The sequence below is a fragment of the Centropristis striata genome, chromosome 17 (genome assembly GCF_030273125.1).
Source record: "Centropristis striata isolate RG_2023a ecotype Rhode Island chromosome 17, C.striata_1.0, whole genome shotgun sequence".
Classification (NCBI taxonomy): domain Eukaryota; kingdom Metazoa; phylum Chordata; class Actinopteri; order Perciformes; family Serranidae; genus Centropristis; species Centropristis striata.
This window is the reverse complement of record NC_081533.1, coordinates 3,070,956-3,089,794: the sequence shown is the minus strand read 5'-3', so window position 1 is coordinate 3,089,794 and position 18,839 is coordinate 3,070,956. Positions and strand designations below refer to the sequence as shown.

The 18,839-nt window shown below is 42.0% G+C and overlaps 1 protein-coding gene across 1 annotated transcript; it reads left to right on the top strand.

Moving 5' to 3' along the window:
• The first annotated feature begins 1,675 nt into the window (after positions 1 to 1,675).
• On the top strand, positions 1,676 to 18,630 carry LOC131990125 (5-hydroxytryptamine receptor 3A-like). The gene is made up of 11 exons (XM_059355525.1): positions 1,676 to 1,815; positions 2,502 to 2,671; positions 2,843 to 3,003; positions 12,615 to 12,825; positions 12,942 to 13,103; positions 13,196 to 13,281; positions 13,412 to 13,579; positions 14,044 to 14,078; positions 14,973 to 15,398; positions 16,360 to 16,392; positions 18,501 to 18,630. Exons 1-11 carry the CDS (start codon positions 1,676 to 1,678, stop codon positions 18,628 to 18,630), a joined length of 1,722 nt encoding a protein of 573 aa, XP_059211508.1.
• Positions 18,631 to 18,839: the final 209 nt, after the last annotated feature.

The window sequence follows — 18,839 nt, the reverse complement described above, 5'->3', positions numbered from 1 at the left end:
GGCTCACACTGGTTCGAAGGCTCCATGAAGGCTGTGTGCTTGCTGCAGCGGAGCCGGGTTCGAATCCGGCCTGAGGTCCCTTTGGTGCATGTCTTCCCCTCTGTCTCCCCCTTTCTATCTGTCTCTATCTAATAAAGCAGTAAAATGCCCAAAAAATAATCTTTAAAAAAAAATGTTGGGGAAATATAGACCTTAGTCACAGGGTGGATACACAAATTACATTTAACTTCCAATATCATTGCCAGATAGGGCATTTGTGCAATATTCATGTAGTGTTGAAATTATTGAAACCTCAATAACTAAGATGATGGTCTACAGAAATGTGATGAATTAGTGGTATGGAAGCTTCAAATAACCACAACTGTGCGTAATGACGGCCACTCTGTTGGAGAAACACACTGCTGAGACACAGTCAGTGAAACTGCATTTCTTATTTCCTCACTGACAGACCTAATGAGTGGTGGAGTGGTCAAAATTTGCAACATGCAAGAGGAGTTTAAGGATATTTCTGTATTTATTCATGGTGAACTGTGGGTGTGGAAATGGCATGTACTTGAAGCTCATTAGATCAGTTGGTGATAGTCAGCCAGAGACATTATGCTGTATCTGCAGTATTTCAATTCAGACTGATAGATTAACTTAATTTTAACAACAGTATAGTGGTAAAAACACACGTATAACTTTTAATAATTATGATAATAATAACAATAACAATAACAATAACAATAATAACTTCAATGTATATAGCACCTTTCAAGAAACCCAAAAGCGCTTGTAGTTTGGTGTCCCCATTTCAAATGCAACTGCTGCGGTTTTCCTGTCACGCCATTTTTATAGTTTATAGTAGGTTGGTGGCCCCTCCTCTTCCGCTATGTGTAACATATCCAGCAATAGTGGAGTAAGAAATCCCAGTGTAGGTGTTAGCCAAGGCAGTTACAACTGCTTTTCTGTATTCACCAAGATTCAACCATACAAGCCTTAAACATCATCAAAAATAATGTTACAGACACCAAGACAAATATTACACACACACACACACACACACACACACACGCACACAAACACATTCACACACTATAGTAAAAACCTCACACACTTACAAGTGAAATGCTTTCACAAACACCACTGAAATGTTATGCTGTCACACACACAACTGGAATGCTGTTATACATACAACTACAATGTTGTGCTCTCACACACATTATGTGTGTGCTCTCATAAATACTACTGAGATTTCAGGGTAAAAGGAAGGTGTTTCAGTGTAAAAGGAAGGGGGCTCAGAAGAGGAAGTGGAAAGGCTTTGGAGCGCACATGTCATCCCAGGAGTTCTCCGGTCATTTAACAGAAGCTGCTGCATTACTGAACAATATTTTGGCATCGGCAGAGACAATTCGAACATTGTCTAATGCAACAAAAAGGCAACAGTCACAGATGGCCTCAGGTGCTGACACAGTGGAGAGTCCATTGATGTCACTTTTCCCATCTCGCGGCAGCAGCAGCTGCAACAGCCACTATAGCCAGCTGCTGGTCTGGTCTGGACTTCCGGCACTATCATCTTCAGCAGCCACGACCTCAGCTTGTGGCAATTTCCCCTGAAAAGCCTGGAGCTTTTATTTGATTTTACTTTTATTCTCTGTGTCTTTTTTCCGGCTGAGCCGGTCCCGACTTCCGTGCCATGATATTAAACTCTGCTGAGCCTGCCCGGACTTCCTTGCCAGCACGGAAGTCCGAACCGGACCAGCAGCTGGCTGTGGTGGCTGTTGCGGCTGCTGCGGCCAGAGATGGTAAGAGCGACATCAGTCGACTCTCCACTGTGTTGGCACCTGAGGCAGCCTGTGTTGCCCTTTTGTTGCATTCGACAATGTTCGAATTGTATCTGCCGATGCCAAAATGTTATTCAGTAACTGAGCAGCTTCTGTTAAATGACCGAAGAGCTCCTGGGACGACATGTGCGCTTCAAAGCCGTTACACTTCCTCTTACGAGCAGCCTTCCGGTTACACTGAAACGCCTTCCTTTTACACTGAAATCTCAGTAGTATTTATGAGAGCGTTTCAATGTGTGTGAGAGCACAACATTTCAGTTGTATGTATAAAAGCATTCCAGTTGTGTGTGAGACAGCACAACATTTCAGTGGTGTTTGTGAAAGCATTTCACTTGTAAGTGTGTGAGGTTTTCACTATGTGTTTTGTTTTATATTTGTGTGTGAATGGTAATTCTGAATTATGTCCCTGACGGCCCCTCATAGTATTGTGTCATATCTGTCAGTGTGAACGTGTAAATATATATAAATACGTCTATATGTTAAAATAAACACATGTGATAGGACATCTTCCCCCTGTCCTCAGCCAGCAGTGAACCAGAGATACTGCAGTTATATGATATGGCTCATTATTCATTGCATACGTTCAGTGTATTTTAAATTAAGTATTTGTTATATAGTATAATAGATAAAACATTATCTGAAATTCAATCAAAAGCATCTGTGTTTATTCTCATACAGGACAGAGAAGGACAAGGCCCTGCCGAGTCCTTATGTATTTATTACATCTGGCGGTCGAGTCATATTTAGGATCACAATGGTGGTGGTCAGCACCTGCAAGATGGAAGTTTACAAATTTCCTTTTGATTTTCAGAGCTGCAACTTGTCTTTCAAATCTGCCATACACCCTGGTGAGTCTGTAACCTGTTGTGTTTAAACATTTTTTAAATTCATATACATTTATGTTCTCATGTCTGTTTTTGTTTACATTTTTGTGTGTCTTTGATGAATATACATATTATTTAGTGCTTTTTGTCTACCTCTAAGGACACCTCACAGTTGTATTGTATCTCCTACCTTAGACACATTAATACAACTTAAAGAGATGGTTAACGTCAGTTGGACCAAAATGTGGACTAAGAAAATAATGCGGACCCAGTCGGAGTGGCTGTTTGTCGACATAAAAACCAACAATAAAACTGTTGACAATTTTGGCTTCAAACAAAGCATGTTGGTTTACACTGTAAGTATTTCTGCATCCAAACAGACAGGTATAAAGTACATTTTCATCTCTGTTTGTCTCAAGTCAGCTGCTGTGAAGGAGAAGCAGATCGAGATTCACAGACTGCTCGAGAAGTTGACCGCCATCGACACAGAGAACAAGAACAGAGATGAGAAAATCAGAGAGCTGGACGACAGGATGACAGATCTGGAGCAATATTCTTGGATCAATGATGTTATCATCTCTGGGCTTCGCAGCCGACCCCGGTCATTTGCACGAGCAGTGGCCACTAACAACGGGTCCCTGACAGAGCCAGAGGAGGAAGATGTGGCTTCTGCGGAGCAACAGGTGGTAGCTTTTCTACAGGCTAAGGACATCCACCTCGACTGCAACCACATAGAAGCAGAGATTCAACAAACCTGGACGAGGAATTGCAAAGTGTTCATCAAACTCAACGGCGATACTCCAGAGGAGGCCAAAGTGATGGTCATCAGGAGCATCGAGGAGTTGGGCAAGTACTGACATGGCATCTGTCTCACATCACGCTAAAGTGTCCATCTCACCAGACACTGACACTCTACATTCCAACATGCGCACTGTCAATTCACACCAATCCCAGGATGACATTACCCGTTTATCTGACTTGATTAGTGATTACGAGCATGTACAGCTGAAAACTTCTGAATACACAGATCACCAAACACAGGATATTGATCATGATATAGACCTGGACAATAACTTTTTCTTCAACTTCAATGAGAACTGTCATTATTACACTAGTGAGCAGTTCAATGCAAAAATTGACTGTACTGGTAAACTGTCAATAATTCACTTTAACTGCAGGCATTTGAGCAAAAATTTCCATGCAATCAAGGACTATTTACATACATTTGCCAATCCATTTCATGTAATTGCTATATCTGATTCCTGGATCACTGAGGGGGAGGAGACCAAATATACTCTAGAGGGCTATGACCTGATTAACATCAACAGACAAAATAACACATGTGTGTGTATGCATACATACAGGGTGTGTGTGATGCGTCAGTGCAGTAGTACTGTGTGGAAGTGCTTGTAGTTAGTGCATGTTGCATGCTGCACCTGCTTGCTACTCTCTGCTTTCAGCTACTGTTGCCGGCTAGCCCTCCACGCGGAGGGTGAAAAGAGGAGCCGAGCGCGTAAGTCTCCTCCTGCCGGTACACAGCCTCTCCACCACCAAGACTCCTGCAGTGCCTCCTCGTGGCCACACACGGATACGTGTCCCTGCGGACACTAAACTAAAATGTAGGGGATCTCGGAGCAGTAGTGGGCCCCAGAGGTGAGGTGTGCAGGCCCACCTGTGTGTGGACACGCCCTGACGCCTTGCCAACCACTGTCCCAGCTATGGGTAAATAGCATGGGCAGATGGGGCTCATAGCCGTGAAAGGCAACCCATCTAGGAGAAGGACACTCTGAAATAAAACCAGGACTGCGAGGAGTTGCGCCCCACAGTCCTTAATCAGCATAGTAAAGCCAACCATGGAGAACAAAGTCATCCCAAATCCTATACTTCCAGCGGCGGGAGTCCGCAGGAACACCGCAACGGATGGTGGTACTGGTCCTCCTCTGGGAGGACATTATGACGACAGGACCTTAAACCCGCAAGGGAGGGTCCTGTCCGATCACAGCACCCCATCCAATGCACTCTTGCGTTGTCGGCGACCATTTGTAATGGGAACCTTCAACGCATGTACAGTGAGAGAAGAAGCTAGACTGGTGGAGCTAGCACACTGTGCTCAGGAGCAGGGAGTGGAGATCCTGGGAATCCAGGAACACAGAAGAGTACACACTGAAGACCGGATCGTGTACCACAGAGTGGAGAGATGCACGCTCATCACTTCATCTGCGTGGCGAAACGAGGCCCAGGCTGCAACAGGGGGCGTAGGGCTAATGCTGGGTTCTCTGGCACGTAAGGCTCTCCGTCGGGTTTACCATCACACCGACAGGATCCTTATCGCAGAGTTCTCTGGCAACCAAGTAACAACAGTCATAGTCGTGTACTCACCCACCAATGTGGCACCATCTGAGGAGGTGGAGAAGTTCTATGAGGACCTCACAACATCGGTCCGAGACGTCCCAGCGCACAACTTCCTAGCAATCCTGGGTGACTTCAATGCAAGGCTCGGTCCAGAGGATGTACCCTTCCCTTACCACGACTCTACCAATCGTAATGGCACGCACCTTACTGCTCTTCTCATGGAACACCAGCTCCTGGCAGCGAACACCATGTACAGGAAGAGAGCAGGCAAGCGATGGACCTTCCGAGACCGAGCCACAGGTACTGTACGTCAGCTGGACTACATACTTGTGAGGCGAAAGTGGAGGAGCTCCATCTTGAATGCTGAACCGTACAGCACATTCAGCTCTGTGGGATCTGACCACCGCGTGGTCTCCATGAGGGTGCGACTGAGCCTCAGGGTCCCCAAGCCAAGCCCCAAGATCCGGCGCAACTGGAAGGCATTCGCAGCCGATCCTGGCCTGCAAGCCAGGTACACGGAGGAGGTCAGGAGGCGCTTTCAGCAGCTGGACACGGGAGCTGAGCCCAACAGTGAATACATGGGATTCATTGTTGCGAATGAGGAAGCAACTAGGCTGTGCGTGCCAGTGCTGGACAGAGCCACAACATCCATGCGGTCCAGACATCCGGAGGTTGTTGCTGCACGCAACAGGGTGGAGGAAGCAAGGCTCAGCTTTGAGTGCGAACCAACCGTGGAGAGACGTATTGTACTGAATGAAGCCAAGCAGTTTCTCTTCAGTACATACGATACCATCAAGGGAAAGGAACTGATGGAGAGTGTGCGAAGGGTGCAGCTAGCGCATGGTGAGCAGCAGTATGGGGAGGCCTGGAGGGTCATCAATGACATGACTGGGCGGAAGAGAGCTAAAGAGGGACAGGTAGAGGGACACAGCCCTGAGGAGAGGGTGACTACCTGGTTTGGCCACTTCCAGAGACTCCTGGGAACAGCAGCGGATGGAGTTGAGGAGGATGTGCCGACAATCCTCCAGGGCCTGGACATCGAAGATGGTCCCTTCATGGCCAGTGAGCTTGCCAAGGCAAAATCCACCGTGAGGGAGGGCAAGAGTGCTGGGCCGGATGGCATACCCCCAGAGGTCTTAAAGAACTGTGACCTTGATGACCTCATCCTGGAGTTTTGCAACCTGGCACTAATGAACATCAAACAGCCTGAAATATGGTCCCTGTCTAACATCATTCCAGTGCCTAAAGCAGGGGACCTCTCGAAGCCAGACAACTACCGAGGCATCAGCCTGACTTGCATCACCGCAAAGGTCTACAACCGTATGATCCTGAACCGGATAAGGCATGCCATCGACCCTCACCTGAGGGAGAACCAAAACGGCTTCAGAGAGGGGAGAACTACTGTGGCACAGATCCTGGCACTAAGGAGAGTGATTGAAGAGGTGAGAAGGGTCAACCTGACTGCTGTTCTCTGCTTCATCGACTTCAAAAAGGCATTTGACTCGATCCACAGAGGCACAATGGTAAAGATCCTTAAGGCCTACGGTGTCCCTCCTAACCTCCTCCGGGCGATAGAGACCATGTACACAGGAACAAGGGCCAAGATTGTGACCCCGGATGGCAACAGCGAGGAGTTTGATATCCGTGCCGGCGTAATGCAGGGTGACACCCTAGCCCCCTTCCTCTTCATCATAGTCCTGGACTATGCACTCAGGAAAGCCATCAGTGGACGAGAGCAGGATCTTGGCTTCACTCTATCACCAAGGAGGTCGAGAAGACACCCCAAAGTAGTCCTGACAGACCTGGACTACGCAGATGACATCAGCCTGCTCTCCGACAATGTGGAACAAGCTCAGGAACTTATGAACAGAGTGGAGTTGGAGTGTGCCAAGGTTGGCCTTAGGCTAAATGCCAAGAAAACGGAGGTGATCAAGTACAACATCTCACCAGAACATCCACCTCTCACAACTACAGGAGGCACTGTGCTGAAGGAGGTCAAAGACTTCAAGTACCTGGGCTCATGGGTCAATTCAACAGAGCAAGACCTGAAAGTGAGGAAGGCACTTGAATGGAGGGCCCTGAATGGCATGAGCAGTGTATGGAATTCCAACCTCCCCCGTAAAATCAAACTTAGCTTCTTCTGTGCAACTGTGGAGTCTGTTCTCCTATATGGCAGTGAATGCTGGACCCTGAAGCCAACCTTGCAGAAGTCCCTAGACGGGTGCTACACCAGAATGCTGCGTGCAGTATTAAACATCAGTAAGGGTACACATGTTACCAACAAGACTCTATATGAGGGCATTCCAAGGTTGAGCCAGAAAATAACAGCTAGGAGAATGAAACTAGCAGGACACTGCCAAAGGCACCAAGAACTGTCGGCCAGCAAACTTGTGCTGTGGGAACCAACGCACGGGCACCGGTCTGTGGGACGTCCCACACCAACATATGTGGACGTACTCAAGGACGATGCAGGAGCACAAAGTACCGACGAACTGGCCAGATGTATGGAGAATCGGGATGACTGGAAGCAAAGATGGAAGGCTCGTCTGAGGACGACCTAGAGAGAGAGGAGTGAGGATTTTCGTGATTAATGCTCTACAATTTCACATAGTTGATGAAATGACAGTAACAATGGACAATATACTGGAATGCATAACAATAGAAATCTGTATGGAGAAAACAAAAGACATCATAATAAGCTGTATTTACAGAACCCCAGGGACAAGTATTGAAATCTTCACTAACTGGATTGACTCTATGTTCTCAAAGTTATGCAACAAAGTTGTTTTTGTTTGCGGTGATTTTAATATAAATCCACCAATTTTAATATAAATCCTAAATCCAAGTAATTACTCAGCCATTGATACTTTTATTGATACAATGTACAGTGTGAGCCTGTTTCCCAAAATCACCAGGCCCAGTAGAATCACCTCCTATTCTGCCACCCTAATTGACAACATTTTCACAAATGACATTGAAAACAAAACAGAGAGTGGTTTATTAATCAGGGACATCACTGACCACCTACCAGTTTTTGTTGTGTACAAGGGTAATTATAAGATAACCAGGACAGATAGACCAAAACAGTACAAATGCACAAGGACAGAGGAATCCATCAAATTGTTAAATAACGACTTGGGGGAGCTGCAATGGGAGGTGGTCTATGAAAAGGGTGATTCAAACAGTGCTTACGACACATTCATGAGGATTGTTATGACATTGTATGATAAAAATTGTCCTGTACAGGGGTGGAATTGCACAAAGAATTACACCAGTTGTCCCTGGATCACAAAGGGATTACAAAATGCCTGCAAAAAGAAAAACACATTCTATAGAGAATTTATAAGACTGAAAACAGTAGAAGCAGAAAACAAATACAAAAAATATAAAAATAAGCTAACTCATATTATAAGGGCAAATAAAAAAGAGTATTATAAAAAAAATCTGGAGGATAATAAAAACCATATCAAAGGAATATGGAATCTTTTAAACAGTATTATAAGTCAGTTTAGAGTGTTACACCGTTTGCAGATTACCCCACAGCTCAGACACAGGATGAACTCAAGTTTGACTGAAAAGTGTTCCAAATGTCAAGTAGAGGTGGGACGCTATAGGCACTGTATCTGGTCATGTATCCATATTGAGGAGTACTGGGGAAAAATTGTTAGCAAACTTAATTTGATTTTTAATGTCCAGCTTGGTGCTGATCCACAGGTTCTGTTTCTCGGCTTACCCAGTCCTCATATTAAAGGGACTCATCAAAGAAGGCTGCTCAGTATTCTCACATTTGCTGCTCGAAAGAATATATTGCTCAGATGGATTGATAATGCACCTCCAACAATTGGGGGTTGGCACAAAGTGATATTTGACCTAATACCAATGAAATATCTGACACACAGATTTAAATGTAAGATGGATGACTTTTTAAAGATCTGGGCACCCTTCTTTAAATACGCTGGTAAACGACTCACAACTATTGTATTAAAAGGATGATAGATGGCAACGAGGGAAACTGGCTAACTGATGTTTTTGGGTTATAAGGAAGGACATTAATTTACTTATTATTATTTTTAATTATCAAAAAAAATAGCTTTCTCTCAAAATGGAAATTGAGATTATTGGAAAAAAATATATATATATTTTTAATTTTTTTAATTTTAACGACTCTTCACTTCTCTTTTCTAGATGTGTATTTGCTACATCACTGTCAATTGTAATGGGACAGAGCATTTTCATTGTAATGTCTGTATTACGTAATAAGTAATTGGATATTTGTTTTCTGTGGCCACAGTGTGTTGTTTGTTGTTTTTGTCTATGTTGGAAAATGCAATAAAAAATATTTAAAAAAATAGAAAACAAAACAGTATTATAAGAAAGAACTCTGCTTCTGACAAGTATCCGCAATACTGTATTGATAAGGACAAAGTGAACTATAACATGGAAGAAGTAGCTAACAGTTTTAGTAAATTATTTGTCAATGTGGGGCCAGATTTGGCAGAAAAAATTCCGGATCCAGGGACAACTGGTGAAAAGATGGAGAAACTGGTAGATAGAAATCCCAGTTCTATGTTCTTGAAGGCAGTAGACGATGCTGAAATTTTGGACGTTGTGAACAACTGCAAAAACAAAAGATCCACTGATTTTCAAGACATAGATATGGCTCTAGTAAAACTGGTAATATCGGCAATTGTAAAACCGCTGACTCATCTATTCAATTTATCATTTCAAACCGGGACATTTCTGGATGGAATGAAGACTGCTAAGTGTGACTGTTATACCATTATACAAAGCTGGGAGCAAACACAACTTCACAAATTACAGACCTGTCTCTTTACTTCTGCAATTCTCCAAGATTCTTGAAAAACTCTTCCACTCCAGGTTAGATGCTTTTTTAGAAAAGCATCAACTACTTTCTGACAGTCAATATGGATTTAGATCAAACAGATCAACATCATCAGCAATAATAGAATCAATAGAGGAAATCACAACGGCTATAGACAAGAAACAACAGGCAATTGGAGTTTTTATTGATTTAAAAAAAGCATTCGACACAATCAACCATGACATATTAATTTGCAAACTGGAAAAGTACGGAGTAAGAGGAATGGTTCTAGATTGGATTAAAAGTTATCTTAACGGGAGAAAACAGTTTGTGAAGTTGGGTGATTACTGCTCATCATGCTTGGACATTGCTTGTGGCGTACCTCAAGGGTCAGTACTGGGTCCAAAGTTGTTTATACTGTACATTAATGATATATGCAAAGTGTCCAAGCTACTGAAATTAGTCCTGTTTGCAGATGATACAAACATATTCTGCTCAGGAGACGATATCGCTGAGCTTCTGAAGGATCTTACTGAGGAAATGATCAAACTAAAAAACTGGTTTGATTACAGAAAATTATCCCTAAACCTGGCCAAGACTAAAATTATGCTATTTGGATATGGCAAAAGAGATGTGCAGGTAAAGTTTGAAATAGATGGGGTGGAAATTGAAAGAGTACACGAAATAAAATTTCTTGGAGTTATGATCGATGATGTAATCAGTTAGCCTGGGTATACCCAGACTGCCTTGCGCGCTCGAATTTGATTTCGAACCTCCAGGCAGTCTGGAAACGAGGCGATTATCTTAGCCCTGTTTTAGGGATCCAATCACAGAGCGGGGAGGGACGGTGAGACGATGACGCGTACTACTCGGCACTTGGAAGCTTTCCGGATCCAACATGGCTGCTGCAGACGCGAAACTCTCTTTAGCTGTAGATGGTGTTTTAAATAGTTTAGAGCGAAAGTTGAAAGGCGAAAGGTCTCTCGGCGGCTCCGCTGTCCCCCGGCTCGTAACGAGATCACCGGTAGCGGGGCTATTAGCGCCGCACGGGCGGTTTCTGCGGCTCGTTGCGCCGAGCCGGTGAGACCGCCGGTCACCGCCGGTGATCTCGCTCCGAATCGGGGGACAGCAGAGCCCCCAGAGACCCGCAGCAGCTTGTTTATTGCCCATAAAATCAGTGGATGTGTGTGGCTGAATGACATGAGGGGGAATAAAGCGTGAAAATAAATAATCTTGCAGAAAGCGAGAACTGGAGAAGCAAAGCAGCAGCAACACTCTCTCACAGACACACACACAACAAACATCCATCTCTGTTGCTCTACTACGTCATCTGGTATAACTGATCTGATTGGCTCAGAGCTACCTACAGACGCTTTGATAGACATTCTAAGCGCCCAATAAACGGCTCTGGAGGATCGTAAACCACGCCTCCTCTACGGAGAAATACATTGTAGGTGTCCAGACCTAATCTCCAATGAGATTTGGTCTGGTGTTAGCCAGGCTAGTAATCAGTTGGAAATCACACATAAAATATGTACAAACCAAATTGTCAAAGAGCATTGCAGTAATAAACAAAGCAAAGCAGGCTTTGGATCATAAATCACTCCACACTCTTTACTGTGCACTCGTTTTGCCATATCTAATGTACTGTGTCGAGGTCTGGGGGAACAACTACAAAACCTCATTAGCACCAGTAACTATCCTGCAGAAGAAAGCGATTTGTGTCATTCATAAGGTTGGATATTTGGACAATACTCATTCATTATTTCTACAGTCAAAAATAATGAAATTCTCTGACATTGTGAAGTTTCAAACTGCTCAGGTAATGTACAAAGCAAAAAACAACAAACTCCCAAATAATATTCAAAAATGATTTAATGAAAGACAGCTTAGTTATAATTTGAGGGGGAAACTAAATTTTGACAGGTTCAGCATTCGGACAACCAGGAAAGGCTTTTGCATTTCAATTTGTGGGGTGAAGCTGTGGAACAATTTGAATATGGAGATCAAGCAATGTCCAAGCATGAAACAGAGCATGGCTTTCCAGAGTTACAGTAATGAAGGAGGGCTCTGACGTCTCATTACTTGTTAACATTGGTCTTAAGGGTGGTGTCGCGTGCTGTGGTGGCTCGGCCTTCTGCCATGGCTGACTCCACAGTTGCTGTGGTGCTGGCAGTCGGAGTGGCTGACATTTTCAGTGTGTCAGTGAGTAGGAAACATGGGTATGTGTAGGATATAAGTGTATGGGTATACAGGAAATGTATTGGTACGTTTGTGTGTATCTATGTGAATCGGTGGTGTACAGATATGCAAGTGTTGATACATAGAATTGATATCATGAAAATGACACATTAGTATGACACAGGTAGTTTTGAGTTTGAGTTTCGATTTCTGACCTGTTAATATTGTTTAAAGAAGTGGGGTGGGATTGAACAAGTTTTTACTTCTTCCCACCCCTTTTCAAATATGTTGTGGAATTTTATAGAGTGCTTGGCGGCCTTATCAGTGCAGGAGTCACTAGGGCTGACTCCTGTTGATGCATTATTATTGTATTGTTGTTGCATATTTGAAATAAATCATTCATTCACATTCATTCATTCATTCATTCATTCATTCATTCACAGACTGTACCCCTCCTCGTTCATTTATTTTACCTATGTAAATTATTCCAGTGCCATTTGCACCACTGTAGACATGGGCAAGTTGGGACAGATTACCTTTCTGTTGATCTTGTTGTGTATTACATACCTATAACATAGATGGCCCCCCTGACCCTGACATATAATTTAACAGATCACCATGAAGAGGCGGTCTGTCCTCTACATCGCCAACTTCTTGCTGCCGGTCCTGTTCTTCTTGTGTCTGGACTTGGCGTCCTTCCTGATCTCAGACAGTGGGGGCGAGAAGCTCAGCTTCAAGGTCACTGTGCTGCTCGCTATAACTGTGATGCAGCTAATTCTCAGTGAGATTCTGCCCTCCTCTTCAGACAGCGTTCCAGTTGTTGGTAAAGAAACTCAGTCGCCTTTATTGGACTTTACTTCATATTAACAGAAACAGCACATATAATGAATCACTGTGTTGTTATTTGTTCACATTAATACTTTCACCTTCCCCCTTGAGCTGTCTACTGCATTGGGATATTTGGTTTGATGATGATCAGCCTCTTTGAGACTATTTTGCTGATGTATCTGATGGGGAAAGACAACGAGGCAGATGAAGACCAAAGACCAAAGAGTGAGGATTGTGAAGATAAACGGAGCAAAGTCAGCTGCTGCTGTAAAGGTGAGATTAAACATAAATCCCAAAACACTCTGGATCTCAACTCTACATCATCTGTGCTAAAACTGTCAAATGTGTCAAACATGTCCTTTCAGAGCTGAAGAAATGGACTCACTGTGCTCGTGTTTGTGATGTGTCTGTTGATGAACCTCCATCTGAACTGCTGTCAGCAACCAAAGAGGTTAGAATTGGGCTGCATTTTAAAGGTTCAGTTCACCCAAATTAAAAACCAACCTTATTTTTTGTTATCACAGTGGACCTAAAAACTGTAATGTCAAATGTGTCCAATGTTCACTAAATGACTTCTGCAGGGCAGCAGCAGTGAACTGACGGAGGAGTCCATTGCCTTGGAGAAGCTCTCAGATGAGATGAAGGAGGTGATTCAGCTCCTTAACAGCAGGGAGGAAGCAGGAAAGATCGGCTACTGGACCAGAGTGGCTAAAACAATCAACAAAGTTTTCTTCATTTCCTATGTCACAGTAGCTGTTTTTTTCTTAGTTGTTATCTTTTCATTATGGAACAATGAAGCACATAAGTAGTATTAAAACTTAAAAAGCATGTTTAAGACATCTTTCCATTTGACATGGACTTTAACAGATTTGAAGTCTGTGTTCACACCTGAAGTTCAGCTCCATCATTCTGGACAAAAGAAAAGAAAAAGCCATTGTTTCTCTATATAAGACATTTTCAGAGAGTGTATTCTGACTTGTTTTAAAACAACTACATGGACCCACATGTAAGATAATAACATTTAAGACAGGGAATTTGTCTATCTTGAACTTTATCTAACTTAAACGGGGCATGATCTGTGCATGGTCATTAATTATCTGCATTGTGTTAAATTTCATTAAACATTTTCATCAGTGTTCCTGCAGGGCCAGGACTTAAAATATTTATGCTCACACTGTACAGATCAGTTATGCTGCCATAGTGTCTGTGTCAGAATGGAGACATGGACTCCTCTTTTTGTTCGGTCCGGTGACAATACAAAGAAGTTTATTCAATTGAGATGACCACATTCTTAACAATATTGGAAAAAAAAATTCTGCACAGAAGGTCAGATATAGTGTTGTAGTGTTCTTCAGTAGTGTTGTATACTCTACACATGACCACATGATTATCTAACACAAAGTCTATATTATTACATTAGACCAGTCTGGTTGTATTATAAAGTTGTAGTAATATATGCCTATGATAAGTAATATGCACAATTGTTTTAATTAGTCCATCATATGCATTATGAAATATATTATAAAATAATAGAGTAGCTTTTTAAATATTCATATTAAATTGTCTTTTGTGGAAATGCAATGTAGTCGATGCCTTCAGTGCTTTCATTTGCTCAACCATTATACAAAGCATGTATACAACATTTCAAATGTACATTATATGTAGTTTAAGTTATTTCATGTTGTCTTTTATGGTTTTGGGGTTGTTGTTGTTGTTGTTGTTTTTTTTTTTTTTTTTACATCTACAGTAAATCTCCATCTGCTGTTAAGCTCCATTATGTATTCATATTATAGAACATGTGATTTGATGGAAAAACTGTGTAATGAATGCAATAAGGTCAGTAGAGGTCAGTTTGTATCAGAACGTGTGGTAACCGGATTGATCGTTAGAGATTTTGTAATAAGGTGATTGAGACGGGACGAAGCTAGTAGACAAACGGGAACTCCAAAGAGGAAGGATTGAGCCGAGACATGGAGTATGTGACGGTCCGAGAGATCGTGCCATGGCAACAGTGGAAACCAGAAGAGAGATGTAACCAATGAGAGGACTGGTGAGGAGTGAAAAGGAGGAAATGCTCTGAAAGAATGAGCCGCAGAGTATAGAAGCTGTAACATAAGAAATAATCTTGGTCATCCTTCTCAGGGAGCTGCAAGACTCTTCAACCGACTCTCAAGAGCTGAAGACGACGCCTGATCGACCACATCGGGGGAAAAAGACTCCAGTTCTACAATCAAGAAGAAGACAGAGTGAGGACATCCACATCAAGAAAGAAGATTCCAATCTGACCGGTGAAGACGAAAGACGAGTGAGAAGAAGGGTGACCATTCCAACGCCAGTCGATGATCGATTAAAGAAGTCTTCTTTCCAAGTCCACACTGAAGCCAGGACCCAGGGACCAGTCCAGGATCGCTCCAACTCTGACCAGAGGGGAGAGTCACAGCTGAGGCCTGAAGCCTGGCATTGCAGAAGAGTTTCTTGGCCAGACAACTCTCACGTCTACTTCTCCAAAACCTTCAAGTTTAATACCCAGCTACAGCTTCATTCAACACAGGCAGTTAGGATATCATGGTAAGACATTCAGTAGTTTATAATCATTTTATTATTGAGATTTTTGAACATTTTAAGTAATCACTTTGAAATCAATTTTTGCTGTAAGCTTGCACCTTGCTATACTATCAATGCATTTTCAATTGCATTTAAAGTGAAGTAGTGGACCTTAGATTTTTTAATCTTTTGGTATTAAAAGGTGGTGTGTAATAACTAGGTTTTTATTGGTTACCCTAGCCAAAGAAATTGTAACTATCCTTGAGGCTTATTTTCACAGCCACTAAAATTAACCTAGCAAATTTCAAGTGCACAGATCAATAAGAGAGCTGCCATTAAACGGGCGTGGCCAGTGTGGTATCTGTATTCCAGGGTTTCTCAACAGGTGTCACTCTGGAGGAAGCAGGATAGGTGTCCGGACCAAGGCAGTCAGAGGCTAGGCGCGTCTCCTCACCACCAGCTTAAATTATAGGTTCCCAAAATACCTGCTGAGATAATATTCTCAGGAAAAAGGAATCTGACCTCTTAGTGGGAAGCTGGTCCAGAAGTCCCTACACAAGGGCAATCTCTGGGATCAAACAATGTATATATATATATATATATATATATATGGTGAAGCGCGATTCAATGAGATCGATCCAAATCCGGTAGCATCGCACATCACATCCGGTAGATTACAAAATAAAACAGATTTCAAAATAAAACACAGCTGATCATATACATATATTCCTCGCTAGAAATGATATCAAAATCCATTTTTATGCAGAAACTAAGTCAAAATATTGTTTTTTTTCACTAAAAATGAGATAACTGTCTGCCATGTTTTTTGTTCTGACCGCCGGGACCTTGAAAGTCACGTGACTTGGACACAAACCAATAGGAAAAAATACCAGGTTGGGATGTGACTGTTATTAACTTGCATTGTAGCGAAATCCGTGTCAGTTTCACGCAAATTTGAGTGATTTCTCTATATGGTGTTCCTCAGGGTGAAGAAATCTGAGGAAAAGAAACGTGAAAAGTATGTAAATGATTCCTGAGAGAATATTCATAAACACTAGTGATATTGCAACAACTCTGGAGTTTGTCATTACATATAACTAGATCAGAGCTGGACAGCGTCTGTATGAAATGAACATGCAGTAGAAGAAAATGACCACTAGGTGGCTCCACTGTCTCCTGTTTGAGCTCCGTGGGGCTGAAAAATGCATCATGAATAATTTCACAGATTTTTTATTTATTTATTATTTCACCATTGATTCTCTACTGTAATTGATTTCCATTTGACCAACACAGCTCCTTCTCAGGAGCTCACCTGTGAAAAGTATCCGGCTCTAGATTTGATTGTTTTAACTTCCAGGTCTCAAGTAATTTGTTTTGGGAGTCAAGTCCAAGTGAAGAGACCTTTCATCAGAATCAGGGCGAAGAAAATGTAACATTTATTTATTTTATTTAAGTTTTGCTGTAACTTTAAAACTGCCACTGCATTTAATGTAGTTGTCCTTCACTTTTTTTTCTATCTCTGATATTGTGGATCTAACATTTGGATTACAGATTGTACCAAATGATCGATTCACTGTAAACATGCTCCTTTCATTTTCCTGTTGAATGTCAGGAGAGCGGTGGAGCCAATCACAGCTTGCAGCGCTCACAGTCACATGTGACCACAGTCTGTTTAGATCGTTGGAAAAAACTGGACACTTGACATCTTGACACAGTTTTTTACATACAGTGCTTAACACATTTATTAGACCAGCTGTCATAAAAACTTGTTTAAAACTAAAAATGTTATTGTTATTTATTAGGCAAATATAAAACTGAATTCAACTTTTTATAGCCAGATTTGAGACGGAAATTAATCAAGCAGAACATTCAACCGGTAAAACTTATTATAACTATAATCTGACTCTGAATACAGTTTTCACTGGAAGAAAAGTATGTATACTGCAAATAAGAAACAATTTTTACGACTTTAGATGCTGCTGAGTAGTTTAATCTCTAATTTTGCATAATCATTTAGTGGTAAATTGTGTGTTTAAGCCACAAAAATAAAATAAAAATTGAGAAATGTTTCCTTTTTTGCATGTTATTTCACAGAATGGCAATATTAGATGTTCTAAGCATGAGCTTAAGAGGAAAAAAGCACTTAGGTAGGAAGTTTCAGTAAAACAGATAAAGAAAAACACTTTTTGCATGTTATTTCACGCTGCTGCATAGTAAGATGCTCTGTCCAGTCACTGTTAGTGTGATGGGACATTTCTGGACATAGTGAGGACTTTGTGAAAGAAAAGTTTTCTAATTTCACAGCTGAGACCGGTGTGTAGTGTCTTATGATATAAAAACACACAAAGAAAGAGGACAACAGAGAAGAAAACACTGGTTAACTTTAAACTCAGCAGGTATTTACAGGTCAGTTTTGTCCCACAATCTGTCAGATTTGTTTCATCATTATTCTGCATCAATCTCTGACTTTGTTTGTACATGTTTTGGGTGCATGCTTGGTTTGGTTTACTGAGCCTTTAGTGATGACTCATGCCACATTTTTTGCAACAATCAGAGCACAAGAAAGTATGTGAGAGGGCTTATCTTCTATTTACAGCCATTCTTAAACCATTACACATGACCTAGATTGACATGTGACCAAGATTTACACGACAGAAAGAACCAACTCATCAGAGAGACGTGTTGTCTGATGACTCACATTATAGCACAAAGTCAAACACTCCACCTTAATAATTAAAGTCATTGAACTGTAAACTCTTTCTTTCTGCAGTATCACTGTAAACACCTGCCCGCTTTATATTCAGAAAAGCTGAATGGAAATACTTTCAGAAAGGCTTTTTGCTTGAAGTTTTGATTAATTAGACAATAATATAGTGATAAAAATGAACCCAACTATTGAAATTGGGTTGTGCAGCAGCATGAGGTTAGTCAGCATTTTGTCATTCTCAGTCAGTGTTGGGAGAGTTACGGTTAAAACTGATTCAACTAGTTCAGAATCCTGAATACAAGACCTCAAATGTGATTATTCTCATCTATCTGCAGATCACACCAAGAGGGTTTGAATCCGGGTCTGAGTGAATGAGAGCATAAATATTTGTCTGTGTGTCTGTGTCATTCCTGTGATAGTCTGGAGACCGGTCCAGGGTGTAACCCTCCTCTGGCCCAGTGTCAGCTGGGATCGGCTCCAGTCCTCCGTGACCAGAGTTCAGATCAACTTCTGACTGCTGACTCCTCCCAAAGGTCAACTTCACTGTGACATGTCAGTAGGACACCACCAACATCATCTATTTTACAACAAACTGTAAATACATCCTGGCTTAAACACAGTTTCAAAATCAAACAGGCTGACTTTTGTTCCAGTTTAATCCAAAATTAAATCCACCAACGCATTAATGTTGCCAAACTGTCAGATTTAGAATAGAAGCTTTGCATGCAAAGTGCATGATTCCACCTCCCATTTCTTTT

Bases quoted from the DNA above. Each gene is read 5' to 3' on its own strand.
- LOC131990125 (XM_059355525.1), top strand. From the start codon at position 1,676: ATGATATTAAACTCTGCTGAGCCTGCCCGGACTTCCTTGCCAGCACGG. The intron at 2,672-2,842 runs GTGAGTCTGTAA...CTCCTACCTTAG, and splicing joins CAAATCTGCCATACACCCTG to ACACATTAATACAACTTAAA. The intron at 3,004-12,614 runs GTAAGTATTTCT...ATAATTTAACAG, and splicing joins AAAGCATGTTGGTTTACACT to ATCACCATGAAGAGGCGGTC.